This window comes from Aythya ferina (genome assembly GCF_964211825.1).
Source record: "Aythya ferina genome assembly, chromosome: 2".
NCBI classification, from domain to species: Eukaryota; Metazoa; Chordata; class Aves; order Anseriformes; family Anatidae; genus Aythya; species Aythya ferina.
The window spans coordinates 62,336,715-62,358,239 of record NC_140297.1 but is presented as its reverse complement, the minus strand read 5'-3'; the positions used below and the strand labels follow the sequence as shown (position 1 = coordinate 62,358,239).

General features: G+C 41.6%; 1 protein-coding gene and 1 long non-coding RNA gene across 2 annotated transcripts in view; both read left to right on the top strand.

Annotated features, from left to right (window-relative positions):
• The first annotated feature begins 816 nt into the window (after positions 1 to 816).
• On the top strand, positions 817 to 13,799 carry LOC311432063. The gene is made up of 3 exons (XR_014689804.1): positions 817 to 866; positions 11,297 to 11,540; positions 12,966 to 13,799. It is a non-coding gene; the product is annotated as an uncharacterized lncRNA (long non-coding RNA).
• A 5,920-nt stretch (positions 13,800 to 19,719) lies between these two features.
• Positions 19,720 to 21,525, top strand: part of DPY19L1 (dpy-19 like C-mannosyltransferase 1) — a 50,345-nt gene continuing 48,539 nt past the window's right edge. The window contains exons 1-2 of the mRNA XM_084510096.1: positions 19,720 to 20,055; positions 20,557 to 20,625. Of these exons, the coding sequence (XP_084366222.1) occupies positions 19,770 to 20,055; positions 20,557 to 20,625 (355 nt within the window). The 5' untranslated portion in view covers positions 19,720 to 19,769. The remainder of the gene's footprint in view (positions 20,056 to 20,556; positions 20,626 to 21,525) is intronic.

The following is a 21,525-nucleotide window of genomic DNA, read 5'->3' as shown; positions in this document are numbered from 1 at the left end:
AATCTTGAATTCAAGATATGGAGTGATACTTCTACAGTAGTTAAATGTCAGTGTAGTTTGCACATCATTACAAAAATGATTTTTCAAAATTCTCCATTATCATATTCAGAAATATTGGTGGTTTTGGCCACTAGAGCAGAACCAATGTGGCTGAAATGTGGGGTTCCCAAGATCCCCAAGACAATAAAAAGAGATCTAGGAAACATAGTCTAAGAAGGAATTGGAAAGGAATCAGGTCTGTTTAGGCTGGAGATGTGGAGATTATGGGAAGATGCAATAAGGTTTTCAAATGTGAGAAGAATGTAACAAGGAAGCAAGGAACAAATTATTCTCCCTATCTACTGCAGGCTTTTAATATCCTTTTATTTAATAGGATGTTATTTCTATTTAAATAACATATATTAAAGCATGGGAGAGTAACCTGAGACATCTAAGGTATTCAAAGAAGAGGGATAGTGAAGCAGGGGACCGGATTGCCTAGAGAAGATAAGGAGCAATGTCTATCACTGGAAGTCTTTAAGAACTGGTTGAACATGTGCTACTTGAGAACGATGTGACTAGAGCCAGTCTTGCCTTGGGACAACCGAAGTCTCTTGAAGTGCTTTCAAGCGTTCTGTGAGAGCCATGTCTTAAAACATCTTCTGACAAAATCCTGGTGTTGCTCCAAAGATTTACCATTACCATTAGTTGATTTTTTTCTTCAAATTGAGATCAGCTGAAGGGTCTTTATGCAGCTAGTTCACAGGTGTTGCTGGCTTACAGGGAAACCTGATGTGATAGAAGAGCTGCAAAGTCCTAACGAACAGCTGTAACACTGCCTTAATTTGGTTTCTGTCTGAATGTAAGGAAGAAGAGAACAGCCTGAGGTAAGTCAGATACACTTTAAATGTGCTGAGTTGCAATCATTCATTAATGTATCTATTTTCCATTTGGAATATTTGCAAATGAGGACAGCTCATTGAGTTGGTAATTGTGTATGTTGTCTTTTGTACCTGTATTGTATTTTGAATGTCATCTTGGTAGCAAAAACATCTATTCTCTCATGGGTATTTAGTGCTGTAAAAGTCTTTTGCTTAACCTCAGGCTCAGGGGCTTTCCTGATTACATGTACAACTAAACACGTGTGCTGGCACTTTTCCTGAGTCAGAAATATTGGCTGTGTGCCGCTTCAAGATGCGGCTATGCCAAAAGTCTTGCTGAAATCAGTCGGCTTGCTTGTTTAAAGTTAAATCAATGCTTAAGTATTTCACTGGCTTTTCAGTTGAACACTCTGTGCTTTGTAGAATCAAGACTTTTGGGAGCAAGTTGTCTGTATGACAAACACCTTTATAGTTGGATCTTTTTTTTTTTTTTTTTTTTTTTTTTTTTTTTTTTACTATTGGCAAAAAGAAAACCAGGGGATTAAATAAAGTGAAGATCTGGAGCTTCCTCCTAGTAGGGTTACTCTGAAGAGACTGATGAGTAGTCATGATGGCTGTAGGCTGCCTTGTGTTTCATATTTAGAAAACAGATTTATGTCCAAATCATCTTACTTGGAGACAAGCAGCACAGGAAAAAAATATATATACTTGGATGGTGATATTTTCTAAACTTCCTGTTTAGAAGCACAATGAATGCACTGATTTAATGCTATGTTAGAATTGTGGAGCAATAAATGATATTTTGAATTATGAGTAAAAAGCATTTCAAATGTACATCAAATTATTTAGATTATGCCATGTCAGTTCAATATATAGGTAATTACTGATTATTGTTACTTATAATGATATACTTAACTATGTGTCTAACAATAGATATATATATATATCTAACAATAATCAATAATTCTAAGAATAAAGAGTTGTCAGCCATCTAATTCCTAAGATTCTTATTAAAGCTAGTTGCTAATATAAACGTTGGTTGGTGAGGCTCTAGGAACCTCTGGGGAAACTACAGAAACTGGTTCTTGTTCTCCATAATAATTACTAGAAGGACTAAGAATATGTGGGGATACTTGCCAGACAGATTTTTTGAAGAGTGAGATGACCTCACCCAATGCAGACTGTACTAGATAATTCACTGCTGCAACACTTTTAGTTCTATAAATATAAAATATAACCCTAAAAACAAACCTAGAAAAAGGTGATGGTTTTTATTGTTTAGGCCTTCTGAGTCAAAAAAAAAAACAGCCTTAATTGTAGAGACTAGAGGGAGTTATTTGGTCATTACCTGTTGTTGAATTAAAAATCAAAACTGTGCTGAATCATTTTGATCTACTAGTTGGTTTCCAATTGTTTTTATTCTCATTTCAAAGCCTACCAGGAATATGTGTAGCCATTTTTGAGAGGTTTCTGTGCTCTAAAGAATCCCCTTGTTTTGAGAGACCGTTTTTGGAAACTTGATGAGCATCTGCTTCAAAGTTCTGTGCTCTCCTGTGTTTGGAGAAGGGTGGTTAGCAGAAATGGTGATGAGATAAATGATTGCCCTTCAGATATGCAGGGGGCACTCAGCAAGCTCTTTGTCTGCTTTAATTCAGTCAGCTGTTATGGGCGATAGCTCAAGCAGCAAGATGACTTCGGCAAATGCCTGCAACTGAATCCATAATATATGGCATTTAGGGAAAATAACCCCCCAAATGGTGGAGGTAATATAGTTTCTTGAACAGCTGCAGCAGTTCTCTGTTTAGATACTTAGCTTCTGGCAGTTGTTCCTAGATATTCACAGCAGGGATGAAGTACGTAACATAAAATCTGTGTCAGGAGTCTTTTATCTACTCTTTCAGAGGCAATCTGTTCATATATCTTGTCAGTTCAAACCAGAATTACTATTGTGCTCTTCACCTGAGTCTCTGTGCTAAGGCACCCTAAAATGTCCTGAAAGCAATAATAAGAAATTGTGGGATTTCATGACTTCTTTACTTATAGCCTACACCATCTTCCAGTTGGGTTTTAGGGACAATACATCCCGTAATTTTAACCATAAAATCCTAAATCATTTGGTTGATATCAGCAGAATCCACTTTCTTTCTCTGAGTTATCACAGAACTGGAATGAGCTGTGATTCTTCAACTGATAGCCTGTCCTTAACAGGGGCTGCTGGAATTGGGCCACCTCCAGGCAGGGGTCCTGTTCTGTTGAAACCACTCCTCCTCCTGTTTCTCTTTTCTATTATGAGACATGAAGTCTGCTGGTCTGTGCTGGTGTTCTCTAGTGTGAAAGCTGAGTGTGGGAGACAACTGTTTTTTTTCTTTCTCTTACTCCTTGTCTTAAAGTTGTGGTTGATAGCTAGTCCCTTACAAATCTATTGTTATTCTTTCCTGTTTTTATTATTCCTCTCGTATAGACCCATCCCAGGGCAGCTAAAAGACAAATTAATCTTTATCTTGATGCAAATTGGTGCCTGTAAAATTTGCATTGATAATATCTGAGTGTGTACCCCGGGCTTTGGCATGGCAGGTTTCAAATTCCGTCCCTCTGAGTGTCATAGCTCTTAGACTTTAGGCATCAGTCACACTGCTCATCTTCAATGATATTACAAATAAGTTAGTAGTGCTCAGTAGATTTATCAGTGTGACTTTATTTAATCACTCCCATTTTCTGTTAACACACTCGCCCCAAACAGTGCCTTGCCAGAGGATGATTAGATTGCTTCAGATGGTTAAAGAATTTGGCCTTTGCTCTTGTGTTTTGCCACGCACTAGAAACATCCTACATTTTTGTATGCACAAAAATGCACAGTCTAACACTTGTGCCCCCAATTTCCTTTACAAGGCTTTAAATGTTTTCCAATTATTCTTAAATGAATTACTATGTGCCATATAGCCTTCCTAGCACTTAAGACAACTTGGCATGGTTTCTAGTAGTTCTGGACAGACAACTTCTTGTGTTTTCAGTCACAGAAAGTATCTCCCATCCTACATGCCTGATGATGGAAAAGACTGATAAGGAATATTATAGGCTGAGATTTCAAAGCACCTAGGGAATGTAGATGCACAGCTCCCACTAATTTTAGCAAGAATGATGCTCCTAAATCCCTATGTCCTGTTTTGAAAGCCTTAGCCATACAGTTTTGCTATTTTGAAAGGGTTTTTTAGAGACCAACCTCTTCTGTTCTTTCAACAAGCTTGGCCAAACTGTTAGAGAACACATGGATACTTTATTCTTATTTGCTACCTCAACAATAAGAGCACTTATCTGAGTTGGAGAGATTAATGTCTCTTCTCTGTGCAAATCGGGACATGTTTTCTTTTGTGGATCCTCTTTTTGGAGCTTAGTTCTCCTTATGCTTTGCATAAGAAGAGCCTATATACCTGCCTCAAAGGCAGAACTGCCATCTCAGTGGAATAGGGAAAACAGAAATTTGCTGTCCCAAGCAGAAGGGATGGGCTAGAACTGTCTTGCCGCAGAAGAAGCAGGGAGAAATCAGAACATCGAATTACACAGAGGAGAACGGGAGCAGGGGGTGCCTCCAGCCCTGCTCATAAGCAGCTTCTGCTGCCTGGCACATTCAAGTTCCTCCCACAGGAAAAACAACACATTTTTCTCTTCAGGGCTTTGGCATAGGCAGTAAAGCAGGCAGCAGGTTTGGGACTGGTCTGTCCCCTGGTCTGCAGACGCTTAAACATGCAGACTTGTTGGTGTTTGTGCCTGGAGACACTCTGTGCGTTCCTCTGGTGGCTTAGGAGCCTAGAGGCTGAGATCTGCAATGTTCAGGTCTCTCTCATAGGTCAGCCTCCAACCTGCATGCTTGGGCTGAACAGGGCAATAGTCCTACTTCTGTCTGAAATCCTAGTAGAAAGCTATGAGGAATGTAAATGATAATTATTCCAAAGTCCAAACTTTAGAAAAACTTTGTTAAAGCTATTTTTCACAAATAGTAACGTGTCTGTGAACCTGACATTCAATGTCTTATGACATAAAATATTTTTAACGCTTGTATGTGTGGAAATTCCTGGAAATGTGAATCCACAGTGCAGCTGTGGTAAGGTGGACATGTTCACCAGAATGAACACTCTGGGGAAAAATAGGAAGATGTAAATAGCAACTGTCCAGATGCTACAGCAGAAATAAATTGGAAGTTGATCATAAGATCTAAGTGGGTGTTTAGAGTTAGTGTAAATAGAAATACCAAATTAAGGAAATAACATGTAATTTCGAGATGAATTGCTCTATGTGCCAAATGTAAAAGTTCACGCTGAAGATGTACGGTATGCTAACAGGAGACTAGGGGAGACATTTTAAAACCTAAAATCACATGAAAAATTGCAAGCCATGTACAATAATATTTAACAAAGTCACACTTGCAATAAGGGCATAAACAAAACTACAATATAGTGAAAGAAGACAACTCTAGCTCAGGAAGAAGGTTCCCATTATCATGTAACTTGAAGGAAAAACAGATCAGATGTTCAGACTTCAGCCATACCAGATGCTGATTGAAGAAAACACTAAGAATCACCCATATAAGCCTGTCCAAGCAGAGACGAAATGAACGCTTATCGTAAATTTTGTGTTATAATGCTAATTGCTATTTACCTCTTCAGTTCTGGAGCAGGTCCACATGAAATAATTTGCATAGCTGGGCTAAACCAATGATTCAAACAGACAAAGACAACGAACTGGATTTTTCTGCTTTATCTGTGATTCATGACAAGGGCTGAGCATGCATCCAGATGGAGAAATTACTCAAAGAAGACAAAAAGGACCCCAGAAAAGGAAACAGAACTGCATATCATCTTCATTTAAATAATGAAAGCCATAAGAATTAATAAGTGTACCAAGCTGTTGGAATAAAATTGAGAAAAGAAACAGAACTCTGTAAAATTTCCCCCACCATTGAACATGACATACATAATCCAAAAATGAATAACGACTTAATTTTTTGTTTCACTTCACTGATGTTGAATTAACAAATGACTTAAAATAGATTTCTCCATGTGAAGTTGCTTTGAAAAGCGATGCTTAAAAGAACCATTTTAAGCTGGTGAGGAAACAACAAGTTTAATAAAAATGTAAGCATTTGCAAAAATGTTACATGTGGGTCCGTACTTCTGTTAGTAAAGAAAACAAGGATTCTTAAACATGATGAAGTTTAGGCACAAAACTAGTTCTGCCAGAGGTTTGTACTTCTGCAACAAAAAGGACTAGAGCAGGGAGCTTGTTCATGAAATGCAAATGTGGTTTCAGCTATTTTTATTGGATTTCCTTATTTATATCGAAAAGATGTTATAAACTAATCGTTTTACTTTGCTCCACCCAGCCTCATGTGTGAAATGCCCACATGCAGAGCTGTAGGTTCAGTATATTTTAAATTTCAGTATGGGATGGATACATTCTTCATAACCTAATAGTAAAACTAAAACATTTAATTTCAACATTATGGCACCTTTTCACATGTGATAAGGACTCTTTTTTTAATTTATTTCCACCTGAAAATCATTTGGTCTGAATTAGAATCTGGTTCCAAGAAAGTGCATTTCTTCTTTTAACAAGTTCACTCATCATTGAGCTTCTTGGCCATGTTGTTCCTTCATTTGAATACATACATGTAATCTTTATATTATTGCACACAGCCACTCTGTCATACTTTTTTATTGTTATACGCCAAAATACTAATAATTAAAATAAATAAACCCTGCTGGCTGCACAAGCTTGTGCAGCAGAGAGCTGACTGTGCTGAGGGGTGGGGCACCCTATGTTTTGGTGGCTATCCAAACCCAGGACAGCTTTACATTGTCCTGGGTCCACCTGAGATCCATACTAGAGCCCGCGTGTGCCGGCATGGGTATAATTCCTGGTGTGGGTGTCCCCTCACAGAACAACCTTGCCATCGAGCTTCCAAGCTCAGGGCATTGCTCCTGGTTCTGGTGCCATCACTGGGGAACTTTCACCAGGAATACCTTGCTGGCAAAGCCACTGCAGGGCAGGACCATGTGCTGTGCTAAGAGGGCAGCCAACTTCAATATTTCCTGATGGGCATCAATGTTTTCTTTTTCTCTCTTTTAAATTTATTTTTATTATTATTATTATTTTTATCCTAACACTCAGCCTACAATGAACAATTCCCATGTTCGTTTCTAATGAGAACCCAATGGTCTTTGGGGAGACACCTGACCCTTCCCCTCCCCTACTTGGATTCAGAAAGCCACCTGAGAGAAAACTGTTTTCCAGCCTCTTTTCCGCAGGCTCTCTGTGCCCTCTGCCGGCTGCAGGCGGCAGGTCCGTGGGGCGCTGCTGCCCAGCTTTGGGTGGCTTAGGCAGGGACAGCGCCTGATGACACCTCAGGGTGAAGAGTAGGTAGGAAAGGGGAGAAAGAAGAAGGAAGTACAGGAAAAAGAAAAGGAGTTGGGCTGTCTAAATTTTTCCGTGTGCCCCGACCCAAATTGCCCAAATTCCCTCGTTTTCTCATCCTCACACGCCAGCATGACAGTGTTGTTTCAGTTCTTTCCCCAGGATCCTATATCATCACGGCTGCAAAACGTTATTTTACTGCTATAAGCCGCTTCCAAGCAGAAAAATTCTTTTTGGTTGTTGTTTTGTTTTTATTCTGTTCCCTACACAATATGTAACCTACAGCTTGCCTTGAGTATATCCTCTCAGATCTTATAACTGGTCCTCAGGTGCAAAAGCCACAAGGTGAGGGAAAAGATGCTAACCTGTACCAGCAAGAGATTTCTGTTTCTTAAGTTGTTTTTTTTTTTTTTTTTTTTTTTTGGTTGGTTGGTTGGTTGTGGGTGGTATTTATTTTATTTTATTTTATTTATTTTATTTCTGTTCCACCCTCTCTCTGCTTACCGATAGGCTGGGATCCAGTCAGTTGAAAGCTGTAATGTCATTTTAGATCATGGATGGTAATATATTTATTATTTATTTTTATTCCTACATTTTTTTTCAGCAAATATTAGTGTTTTCTGTAATAAATTTTATCTGAATAAGAGGAAATAATTAGCTCATATCCACATGCACAATTTTTTAAGTTCTTCCCAGTAGACAAAATGAACATACCAGTCCATACCTTAACAAAGTTATCTTTGAATCCTTTTGGAACATGTACCTAATACCATAGCAAGCAGAAAATGCACAGTCTGATTTCTGTTTGTACAAAAGCCAATTTATAGTGCTCAGAAAGCCTTGCAAGGCTTAAAACAGGTGTCTGCACCCACATAAAGCTTGCTTTCTGCACCAGAGTTGTGCAACTGGATAGTCGTACAGGACTTGGTGTTGCTCAGCTGGGAAAGCATGTCACACCTAATGCCTTACTTGGGGCGAAAATATGCAGATTGCACATTTACGTAAAGATGCATGTCTTTTCTTTTGTGGGAATAATTTTCATACATCTGCAGACCTTCACTTTGAATCTCAGCAAGCATGACGATAGTGAGTTCTAAAGAGACTTTGTGGTTTATTCTCTTGAAATGGTCTTAAAATCTGTCCTCTTTTTCCTTCCACTTTTTGCATAGATCTAAATTGTTTTTAGTACAAGAGCCCTCTGAATGCAAAACCATACCCTGCTACCATGAAGTCTGACTGTTGAACTAAGTTGAAATTAGCTAAATAATAAAGAATCATTTGGTATAGTTTGGCAATCTCATATATGAGCTTACAGAGACTTCAACTGTATTTCTGGAGGTGAGTGAGTAAAAATCATGAGCATAAAGACTTATCTTCACATTTAATCTCCATGATTTTTGATTCTCTTTTTAAGTGGGCACAATGATAGAAATGGTACTATCAGACAAATGCAGACTCTGCTGAACTCCCTAGTTAAATGGGAATACATTTCTTCCTAAGTGGAAATGTTGAAGTCCCAAGCATGTGTCTGCCCTTAGCCTTGCTGTCTCTGAAGAGGAAAAACATGTATTTGATAGATAAGAGAGTTTGGATCCCTCCTTGTTCTTCCAAGCCTTAGTTGGGGCTTTTCAGAAAAAAGAGGACTATGCTCCATGAAAGAGTCTAATGCCATTAGTACTAAAATTAAAGGGACTGTAGGACAAGGACAGTGCATCTTTGAAGTGTACAGAAAAGACAGAAACCAGGCAGTTCTTCTTGAGGTAAAGTTTGCAACATGAGAAATGTAAGAAAAACCTGAAGATGCAGTTGCAGTCTTTCTCTTGGAAGGTGTCTGCTGATGTGAAGTCCTTTGTCTTTAGGTTTCCCTTCCTTCAAGAACAAGGGGTGTAGTTTTTCTTCTTCAAATCATTCTAATGACGGTGGGGAAGAAAGCCCAGAAACGTGTTGTCCCCGAGACCCATGGGATCTGTTTGTGGAAGCCTTCATGAGGAAGAGACCTCCAGAGTTAGTTCAAGAGGGGAAGGCAGGCAGCAAACCCCATTATATGTGAGAGAGAGAGACTCACTTTTGAATGTGGCAAATACAGCAGATGTCACTCCATGGGAAAGCAAACATGTATCCTGGGGTAGAGAGTATAAATAAAAAGATACTTTCTCAATCTCTTGAATGAAATGAAAATGTTAATTATGACCAAGATTTTATTCAGTGTTTTAGAAATTTGAGACCTCAGGGCCTCTGACGTGCTATCAGGGGATGCAGGTTTCCTTCTAGCATTTAGGTATTTCCTTTCCACCCACAGCACACCTTTAAAAATATATGAAACACTGAAAGTAGCAGGCCTCTGTTGAATTGGCACATTTAAAGTTATTTTCCAACATGACTCTTCTTCTCTTTCCTTCTTTGTCCTCTGACTTTCTATTTTCTTCCTCATTTACTGCCTAACCCTCTCTAGTCTTGTTCTGGTCCCTATTCTCAGTGCTACTAATCGACTAGTCCCACAACTCCATTCCCTGTTACCACCCTCACGTCAGATCATCCATTCTACTTTCAAAGTTGGCCTGTGACAGACCAGTTGGAAAAACCTCAGGTGTCTCTTGAAGACCCGAGCTAATTTTCACCTGCAGACTCAGTGTTTCCTCTTTCTTCTCCTGCTGCCCTACCTCAGAACAAAGACCCAAGCAAATGTTACGGGTTTGGTCCTGCTCTTTTGCTTATGGGGTTTTCTCTCTCTCCCTTTCTCTCTTTCTCTCCTTCTTTGGCAAAAATTGAAGGGATTTTCATTATTTTGTTGTAGAAGAGTGATATTTTCTGAGTTACATAGAGACATGACAAACCACTTCTGAATAGTAGTTCAGAGTAAAAGTAGCATTTTCCTTGCTGTATTAGGAGCTGGGTGGTCTCTAGCTCACAGCTGGGTCAGGGGATACTTGGGATGAATTTTTTTTTCATAAAGACTCATTGGGGGATTAGCTGGTATATAATAATAAAAAGTAGGACAAGAAGGGATCTTCAGAGATCATCTCCATGGCTCAAACTGAGATCAGTTTATAATTAAACCACCTCTGAAAGATGTTTATCTTATCTGCTCTTAAGAGCCTCCAACAATGGAGATTTCACAGGTCCTTTAAAAAGTCTGATATTTAGCTACTCTTTCACTAGAAATCAGCCCTAATGTCTAACCTGTCCCTGAGTCTAATTTTAGCCCTTCATTCCATATCCAGTGCTTCTTTCTTTTCCTGCAGCAACCTTTTGCCTTCTTGAAAAATGATATTGCATTGCCACTGATTACTCTTCTCTAGTCTTTTTCACATCCTTCTTGTGTGGACTTCAAGGGGTTTTATACTGTGTGTATGTGTTTGGAGGGGGAAAATCTACTCTGCAACTACTGTGGCTGATGTAAAACAAGAATGACAGTAAGGGATAAAGGAGATTATGAGGAAAAATCCCTGTCCTTCAGTGGATCTACATCTTTTCTGAAGTGCAGTGCTCACTACTAGACACATTCCTTTAACTGAGATCTTACCAGTGCTGACTGGAGGCGATAGATGATTTCATGAGTGAGATACGAAACTCCTTTTTTTTTGTATACCCTAATGTAATGTTTTGTTTTTCTTCAGTTGTTCAACAATGCTGACTGATATCACTAGAACATAGAAGATTTTAAAAATCAGTTTACTCTAACAGATTATTTTGTATTCTTTCTTCTGTAACCTTGCTAATACTGCTGGCAATAAATCAGTTGCAATTGTGGAGGTTCCACACCTCTTGCAAAATGCACTTCTGCATGTGGCCTGTGAACGTGAAGGTACTTTAAACTTGGCATGGGGAGTTTTGGAGTTAGTGGGCAATGGGGTTCTATGTGGTTGAAAAGCAAGTAGAATTTTTCCAGGCATTGCCTCAGCAGATGGGGAAAAAGAAAACTTCTGTCTGAAGCAAAAACATCTCTTAAAACTTCATCACCTTTTTCTACAGTCACTTTGCATTTCTCTTCTCCCTAGCATGGTCTGTTCTGTGTGTTCTTGTCCCAGGAAACAGCACTAAGTATTAGTTCCAGCCAGCATACTCTTCTGCTATATGACATCCTTTCCTCCATCCACCGAGAGGCAATTTTAAAAGCATCCTTCCCGTGAGGGATTTCATCAGAGAAACCCACGATTACAGGATGGTCCACAGTTTCTCTGCAGTAGAGCCTCAGCTCTTCTCAATACCAATGAAATTATCTGGGACTTCCTGACGTGGCAGTTGCATGAAAAAATGGCTAAATAAAGAAAGGTATGTCTGATACATTTGAAATATATGCTTTACATGCCCAGCAGTGCTGTTTGACTTCTAGTATTTTATAGATAATTATCTTAGATACAAGCATGTGCGTGTACATATTTATATGTATTCATACATATTCTTATGTATTCAGATGTATTCACACATTCTCATCTGTATGAATATGTGTACTCTTGAAAGTGAGTTGCTTAGTGAACTTCTCATTTTCCTGTCAAACTAATGTGAGAAAATGAGTGCTGTACCGTATTCAGGCTTTAGTCTGTCATCAATACATACATCCACATATATCAGCGATGTAATCCCTCATTAAGTAAAAGCCTCTTGTGAGGCTTTTGTGTGACTTGTGAGAGATGGGGTGGGGGAGGCAGCAATGGTGCCAGTTCACTTGCAGGATGGTGTGTGGTGCTCCAGGGGGCACGCACGGGGGAGCAAAACTATTCACAGTATCCCACATAGCTCATGGAGAGTGAGAGAGAAGGCAGACACGCAGAGGATAGCAGTTTGTAAAGGGTAAAAGTCTGTATGTAATAGATGATTCCTATCTGCAGAGTCAGGATGATCACCAGGAGCAATACAAATTTGTGGCTGAGATATTTACAATTTGTACTTGAAACACAGGCCCGATTCTTCTTATTTTGCATCAGACCATTTTCTTATACGGAATTACTCAACACAAGTCAGGTGTGACTCAAGCTCTGCAGATAGCATCGTCTGATTTAAATCAGCAGCGATTCTGACAAAGACTCTTTTTAGTGAGTATGTATAAACACGTGACATTTTTTTGTTTGTTTGTTTGTTTTCTTCCCCCAAGATGATGCAGAAATAAAGGTGATGTCTTTGACGATAGAGGGCACTGTGACCTCAAAAATAAGCTGGAAAAGGGTTCTCTAATTGCCAGCACAGCTGATGGGACACGAAGAAAAGTATTTTTCCAGCTAAAAGGGATCACCACCTCTTCCATGATAGTTCAAAATAAGAGGATGGTGATGTGGAAAAGCAAGGAGGGACAGACTTTTAGGGCGTGTAATGTCCTGATGCCCAGGAATGAACTATATTGTCACGTGGGAAACTGAAAGAAAGGGATGGACAGGATCAAGTTGTTCGAGACTGTGGCACACCTCAATATTTTGGGTACACAGTCTTTAAAGCCTGATTTTGGGGGTGTTTTTGGCAAGGCTTCAGAATGTATAAAGAAAGCACGCAAATATGATCATGATATAAAACAAATTATCAAGGAATTAAAAAGGTGAGGAAGGAGATGAGGAAGACATAAGAAACCACTGCTGTTAGTCACCAACAAGGACTTCATATGGAATTTTTGGAATTTGTGTGTGTAAATTTTGTAATTATGTAAGTTAAAGAGTTTGTAGAGTTTGTAGCCTCAACATTTTTTTTTTTTTTAATTTTTTTTCTTAGTAAATTCTTTGGCAAAAGGACCAGACTTACCAAGAAAGATGTCCTACAACCCTCAAAGTGACCATATTAGTCATTTCAGCTTGCTGAAAAGTGTTCTGCTTTGTTCCGCCATATGCAAGAAGCAAACAACATTCCCCAGTCATGGCTTTGTTTATTGTTTAAGGGGTGTTTGATATATAGGATAATCTTGCCTTTGGTCCAGTCTGCCTTTTTGCTTAACTTGTCAAAAGCACTATCACTGTGGATAATTAATCTACATCTTCTCTGCCTTTGCTAATCAGCTCAGGTAAATGATGTACTGAGATCCCCACTGATGTGAATATTGGTGTAAGCAAGAGGTGAAACAAAAAAAATGTGCTAGCATCTGAACAGGCAAAGTAGGGCTCTGCTAGTGTTCCTGGTAACAGCTGTCTGTACGCATTTCACAGCAGTCCACAAGCTTATCCTGCCAAAGTAGATTTGCCACTAAATCTCCAGCAGTGTAGGCTTACTGACTTCAATATGGCAACATATTTCAAGAGTCCTACTGTTTCTCACATCTGGCTGCCCTGCCAGTTGTTAACTGGGAAGCTGTTCAATGAGCACTGCCACACTCTTCTCACATTACTCTTCTAAGTCCATTGCTGACTTCCCATATTTCTACCACAAGTGTGCCCGTATTCTCAATTTTTGCATAGAGGGCGTCTGTTGTGAAATATGGTAATAGCTCAAGCCGTGTCCATATGATCCCATTCTGTTGTTGTCACTTAGCTCCTGCTTGTCACCACAAGCCGCTTCCTCTGTCTTCTCTGATGCATCTTTTGGCAGCAGCTATTTCAAGATGTGCCAAATAAACACCGACTCCGCAAAAGTTGAAACAAAAGCATGGTGGGTGGTATATCAGGTTAAGGTCAGCTGGATCTATCACTTGTGCTTTTAATAGTGAGTTCTGTGGTCCCCAGATAACTTGCTCTATAATTTGCTTCTGCAAATACAAGCATAATCAGGTGCAGTTGCTGGGGCTATGAATCATGGCATCTATGCCAAATTAGCATGACTACTTGCTGTGGCCAAATGCCACGCAGTAAGAACTTGGAGTGTACAGCAAAGGTTCTTCATTTTGAAAGCTATTAGGAGATTAAATCATGCAGAGGAGTTAAAAGTCCTCAGAACAGTGAAGAATTACAGAAACATTCCAGGTCCCAGTTGGGAGGAGATGATCACACTGTGTGTCATAAGAAGGGGAACTGGCAAACCTCCCAAATCGGCTGCTCAGCAGGGCAAGTGGAAGGCTGTGCTGCTGCAGTCGTTCTCTCTGCAGCAATGAAGGAAGGGTAACTGGAGATATGTCAGACCTAAAAGGTTCCTGGTGTAGCTTGCATCCTTTTCCTGATATTCATAGTATTTCTTGTTCTTTTTTTCTTTAATTACCCGTGGTTATTTGTTTGCTTCACAGCTACAGGCTCTCAAGCATTTAAAGGTAGCATGAAAATGGCACTGGAAACTGAAAACCAAGAAATCAGATGGTGGAGAATAATTGAGTGACTAATGTTCCTTGGTGCTATTTTGGCAGCAGGCAGTTTGAGGCTTGCAATCATCCCTATAGAAATGAAGGAGGTAAATTTAGGGTCAAACAAAGAAGGGTCTTCAGGACGTCTCATTTTAAAATGGGATTTCAGGCAAGCTGAGTAAATTGTTCTCACTTGTTCCTAGCAGAAATGAGCTTTCGCTTGTATATGAAATCTGCCATAAAGGCGTAGATGCTCCAGTTATACATTTAAAAATGAAACTGCAACTTTAAAGGTGAGAGAACAGAGATGAAGCGATGAGCAAGCAGAGATCAGGCTGCTCTGTTACTAACTCACCAGGAGACCATTTTTCCCTCTTTACATACAATGCATGTTTAAGGGAGTTAACGTAAGAGGGGATTTCTGTATCCTGCAGGAAGAGAATTGGCCCCACAGGGTCATTAAATAGACCAGGGTACAAGTTATGACTGGTCTGCCACCATGTTCTTCTTTTATCTTCCCTGGCAGATTCCTTCATGCATAAGCTCTGAGGGCAATCCTGCTCCTTTATTTCTGCCTTGAGAGACTCCTCGGGCATCCACACTTCTACCTGGCCCAGTCTTCACCAGAAGTGGTCCCAGCTACTTCCATTCCCATGAAGTCCTTTCCTTAGGTAGGAATTTGCCTGCTCTTTGTCTGAAGCTCAAGCAGGATTAATAGCTAGTTGTCAGACATAGCCATATGGTATGGAGCTCAAAATGCTCTAACTGCCTGGGTATTTATTTACCTGGGGCTCTGAGCTCTGCATTGCTATAGTTATGTCACTGTCAATTCTCAAAATAGCTAGTTTAATGCTAGGTCGAGTACATCTAACCAGGTAGTAGTCCTACATTTGTTGGTTGAGGAGACATACTTTACAGGTTATGCTGTCATTACGTGCTAACCTTGGATTAAATAAACCCAGTAAAGGGAGCCTAGAGTGCCCTAATTTGCTACATTGCAGTCCTTCTATTATTAAGTATGCTGCTGAATGTGTGAAAGTGTGGGGGCTTAACAAAAACTTGATAGAAGCAAAGCCCTGTGTTAGCTGGCAATGGCAGATTAACCTTTCCCTTGCTGTAGAATTTGCACAACATACTCTCAAGCAGTGCCACTGGAACAATGCAGAGCAGTACAAGAAACATTGTTATGGGTACATAAAAGGATTGTCAATGAGTACTGTCATTCAGATCACCTTGGGAGAGAGAAGGGCTTAGCACCAACAATAAACTGCAAAGTGAGGGTCTTGTTTGAGGCAAGAGGAAGAGCGAGATAACTGGTGGCAAGAAACAGTACAGAAGATGAACATGAGTGGAGGAAAAGAAGTTCTGGACTGTTTGATGACAAGGTGTTCCTCAGGACACTGGATATGCACAAATGCTGAGAGAGGATGTGCAGGAACTACCAAACCAATGTATTTTATTTGAGGACTGTGGGCTATCTCCGTGGAGAGTGTGTCAGAAACACCATCCACCTCAGCATCCTGAGGCTGCTGAAATCTGGCAGGGCGATTTTGAAATGTGAAGGGACAGTCCCTGTGATCACTCATGGAAAACGCATGGTCAGGGAGAAATGGACTATTTAACAGAAACACAAATGTTGTGGTCCAGGGTGTGCTTTGTTCTGGGACAGCAGAAACTGTGGAATACCATCTTACAGATTTTGCTACTCTTGGGCAAAAGAAGTTAGGATAATCTTATGTCGTGGTTTAACCCAGCTGGCAGCTAAAAAACATGCAGCCGTTCACTCACCCTCCCCCCTCCCTCTCTAGGACGGGGGAGAGAAATGGAAAGTGAAGCCTGTGAGTTGAGATAAAGACAGTTTAATAAGACAGGAAAATAATAATAATAATACAATAATGATAATAGTACTACTACTAATAATAATATGTACAAACAAGTGATGCACAATGCAATTGCTCACCACCCGCTAACCGATGCCCAGCCTAACCCCGAACCGTCTGGCCCCCTTCCCTGGCTAGCCACCCCTATATATTGTTTAGCATGACATCAGATAGTATGGAGTACCCCTTTGGCTAGTTTGGGTCACCTGTCCTGGGTCTGTCCCCTTCCAGCTCTTACTGCACCCCCAGCCTGCCTGTTGGCAGGACAGAGCAAGAAGCTGAGATGTCCTTGGTTTAGTATAAGCACTGCTCTGCAACAATTAAAACATCGGGGTGTTATCAGCACTCTTCTCATCCTAAGCCAAAACACAGCATTCCACCAGCTACTAGGAAGAAAATTAATTCTGTTCTAACTGAAACCAGGACATCTTATTAAGACGATGTCACTGTGATGACCTAGTATACCCTTCAGCACCACCAAGAGTTAAGAGAAATCAGATTTACTCTGAGTTATCACATTTCATTTTTTCCCCGCTTTTTGTTCTATATAGCAAGCTATGTGCTGGCTTACTGAGATCACTCCTTTGTCTGATCTGCAGGATTAGAGATGAGCTACCATGTATGAAACACAGTGTTTGAAATAAACAGAGCTTCTGGAAAAATATACAATTCTTCTGGTGATATAAACCTAGTTTGTTTTGTATTACTTGTTTCTTCTACAGATTGAAGAAAGTGTCATTTTATTTTTAGGTGTACTACTCTACTGCAGCTCTTTTGAAGCAGTGTTGAAGGTTTTCTTCTGCAATTCATAGTTGCTGAAAATGGATTCATCTACATTTAAGAAACTAATGCTCTGTCTTGCATTCTCACAATAACTTTGTAAATTGAGTTGTTTAGTTTACTAGTAAGTGCCTTTGTAATCATGTTCTGTGGGTGGTATCTTTTGCTATAAATTGCCTGAAGAGTTTTAATAGAAGAAAAGAGCCTGAAGGTAATCGATTTGCTGCAGGCTGGAGCAGGCCCAGTTAATCTTAATAGTCTAGCCATCCCACAGCAATCATTTGAACCTTAATAATCTCAGCCCTTCCAGTTACTAAGAGCTCCTTGACTGTATTGATTTTGGCAAAATGTAAAAATAGGTTTCTGGAGTTAAAAATCAGCAAAATATATCATAGAGGTCTTTTTCTATGCCAATTAAATGCAGAACTCCTTAACTATCTGGAGACTGTACATTTCAACCACTCAGCCAGCTCCTCTGGTTACTAAATTTATGGCAAAGCTGCATGACAAAAATCAGATATAAAGATGAATGGTTTGGGGAACTCTTTCTGTTAGTTACTTGGAAAGCAGTAGGGAAAAGAGTATGTAGTCTTCAAATGTTCAGAGAGTGTTCTTTTTACACTTTTATTTCTATTTAGTATATAATAAGCACAGATAAATGTTTCTTGTAGTATTAATCTGTTACAGGTAATTCATGTTTGAAGAAGGCCCTGTGTTATAATAGGCCCTGTGGGGGACTGTTTGTTTTATGTAACTGCATCAGGTGGCCAAATGAAAGATATTTCTTCCTGTGAGCCTTGCCTTGCTCATTTTTTTTCAAGATAAATGTAACACTTACTGTTTGAAATTACCTTCCAAAATACTTGTGGGTAAAACACTGATTTTTTGTCAACAGGGCAACAAATGTGGAGCTGAGTATTTGTGGACAGATAGGCCCTCTGTCAGTCCCACAGACTTTCACAACTTTTTTTTTTTTTTTTTTTTTTTTTAATCTTTACACTATTATTGTGGTAACAACATTCCTACTATTGCAAAGACAGCAAAGGCAATCCTTTTCTCATGTATCTTCTACCTTGATAGGTGAATCTGGACCAAAACTACCTTCCCGTGCTAACAGTCTGACTGTATAGTGATCAAACATAGTTTGAAATGTTTCAAACATGCCCAAAACTCATGAGTAGAAGACCTGTGAATACAGGGTGATGAAGAGAGAACAGGGACAAAAAAAAAAAAAAAAGTGTAAAGACAGAAATAAAGTGCACCAGGGAAGCAAGAAGTATGTATGGTTGAGAAAGGTGTTGCAGGGGAAAAAATAAAAGGGTGGCAGAGAGAAAAGTGTCAAATGGATCAGTCTGCTCTATTTAATCAACTTTGTCAAAGAGAGGTAATTAAATTTGTTTATCAGTGTTGGATGAGTCACTGACCACTGTTGTGTGCCATGCAGAAAAGCACAGGTAGGAAGAGGACAGGCAGTTTTGCTGTAGCTGGGTGCCGTCTGCCAGTCGTGCTGTGCGTTCATCACCCTTAACAGAACGGTAATTCTGGGTGTTAGTGTGGGAGTCGTAATTGCTGCCCTGATTTACTGGTAAAAACCACTTCAGAAAGTTGTACAGAAGTCTCCCCTCAGGGAAGAGGAGGGCCTGGGCTGGTACATAAGCCAGCCAGGCACCCCAGCACCCCAGCTGTAAAGCATAGCAGTGAAACCTTGACATCCGTGAGGTCCACCCGAGAGAAACACCAACCTCTTGCTATAAATGTAAGGAGACTACAGTCTTTGGGCCAACCTCAGCTAACGTAGGCTGCTGTAGGCCAGCAATGGAGTTTTTATTTCTGACTAAACATGTGATTGCATGCCTTAAATGAAATCCCAAGTGCGGATCGGTGCTTCATTCTCTAAATATTACTTCAGAGCGGTGGCTCTTGATGATTTTTAACCTCCAAACCCAGAGATGTGTCCTGGCAGGAGCTGGAGGCTGCCGGTGGACTTGCTTTGCCAGGGGCTGGAGGGGAGCTGTGTGGGGCTGTGGCAGAGGTCAAGTCCACAGCTAAGTGTGTTATTGTCACACCTCCACGCTTAAACTCCCTAAAGAAGGGAGAGAGGCAGGAGCAGGAGCAGGAAGAGTTGCTGGTGTTGTTTTATATGGCTGGGCTACCCCGAGCCAAACCACCTTCTGGCTGCCACCACGACGGGAATTAGGTGAGAGGACGGGGGACCCTCCAGACACATCTCCCTCATGAGGGCACAGGAATTAACCGAGGCGATGCTTGAGGAACTAGGAGCGGGAGAGGATAAAAAACACAAGCGTGGGGACAGGACGAGGCGGTGAAAGAACCGCGGCTGCCCCTGCGGGAGGCGGCAACAGGCGGAGCCGAGCCCTGCGGGCCGCGGCAGGGTTGCGCCCGGCCGTTGCGCTGCGGGGCGGCGCCTGCCTCAGCGGCGGGCGGGCGGTGGGGGTCGGAGGGCGGCCGTTAGCGGGGGAGCACCGCCCCCGGTCCTACGTGTCCGCGGCCGGGCGGAGCCCAGCCCCGCCGAGCCGAGTCCCGTTCCCTTCCCCTTGCCGCTCCGCCCCGAGGCCCTGCCCGGGGGTGGGGGAAGCGTCTCGGGGAGGGAGGAGCGCCCCGTTGCCGGCGCGGCCCGTCAGGGACTATGCGGAGATGGCAGTCCCGAGCCGAGGCGGGAACAAAGAGTCGCCGCCGCTCAAGCCCGGGCAGCGCTCGCCGGGCGGCAGCCCCCGCAGTGGCCGCGGCCGGCCGGCTCGCTCCCCCGGCAGGCAGGTCCCCGGCGGGGCCCGCGGCGTGCGGAAGGGAGGCGGCGGGCGGCGGGGCGGCCGGAGCGAGCCCCCGAGAGGCTGCAGGGAGGCGGCGGCGGCCGGCCGGCTGCGGGACGCGCTGGGCCGCGGCCCCCTGGGTCTGCTGCGCGTCTGCGGAGAACGGCTGCGAGGTGGGTGCGGGGGGCTCGGGGGACCGGAGGGGGACCCCGCGGGGAGCCCCCGTGGCCTCCGCAGCCCCCAGGGAAGGGGCTGCTGGCTGCCCTAGCAGCCTTGGGGGGCTCTGAGGGGGGCTCTGCTAAGAGCATTGGGCAGCGTTGGCATCGCCTGCTGGCTCGCTGTGCGGGCTGGCTGGTGCCTTGGAGTCTGACTTCTTCCTGCAGCGGGTTTATCTATAGCGCCTATATATGCGCTGCTCGCCCTCTCGCAAGTTACTTTGCAAAAGTTGTTTCCGGGAATTAAAACCCCGAGGATTCGTGCGTGCACTTTCACAGCCCGCCTGTGATGTTCAGAGCTTGCTGTGTGTGTGCAGCTACCAGCTCGCCGCGTGAAATTCTTGACCAGCCTTCCAGACTGTTGAAAGATTTTTGCAGCACTGTGATGCTGCTAAGTTTGAGCGGTTCGACAGAGGCTAGTCGTCACTGATGCCCAAAATATTCGGTTTCTTTTGACAGTGTTTGTTGATGACAGAAGGGCCTTCATTGTAAAAGCTGATAGCAAGATATGGCTCACTTTCATTCTGGGTAAGTAGAGGGAGTGAGCTGGGGAGAAATCTGCCCTTTTTGCCTTTGTCTCTGCAATTGTAAGCCATACCAAAATATATTTGGAAACATAACTTTAAAAAAAAAAAAAAAAAAAAGCCTGATTTATATTGAAGAGGTGTCAGGAAATAGCTTCCTACCTATGGAGGTGTTGTTTGTTTGTTTATTTATTTATTTATTTATTGAAGTTATAGCAGCTGATGTGGTATTATGACATTTATAGGAAAGTAATTGTTCACGAGAGATTTACAGATCTCCCCTATGCAGTCATTAATTTCTAGGAAAAAAAAATAGCAACTGTTAAGTAAAATTGTTGTTGTGGTCAAAACAGCTCCTTTTATAAGGATTATGGGTAGGAGAAATGTAACTGTAGGGGGGTGTAAATTCAAATGTTGTTATCTCTGGGTATATTTGGGAGTTAATGATAAAATGACTAGTGGCCAGAGTGTTGGAAAAAGCATCTAAAGTACCTGCAAAAATAAATAAATAAAATGCATTTGTAAAGTCAACAAAAGTTAAATAATCGCGTATTTAGCAAATGCACAGTTAGATATTCTCTTGAAGGCATTATGTTAAAAGACTGTCAAGGTATTCCAAAGATGCTGGTACTACTGATGACACCGCCAGTGGTCCTTGTTGCCAGAGGGAGTTTCTTCAGTCTGATGAATTACATTGCAATGTAGCAGCAGAGGAACAACGCTTAGCTTACAAGCTAATTTATGACTAAACTGTTGCGGAATTGCTTTGCTTACCTCTGTTTATTCAGCATTTCCTATACTAGCAGTGACTTGTGATGCAGAAACATTAAACAGATGGTCAAAAATTAAAGAATGCTTTCTTTAAAAGCATGCTTTCTTCTCAAAAGAAATTTGAGAGCAGATT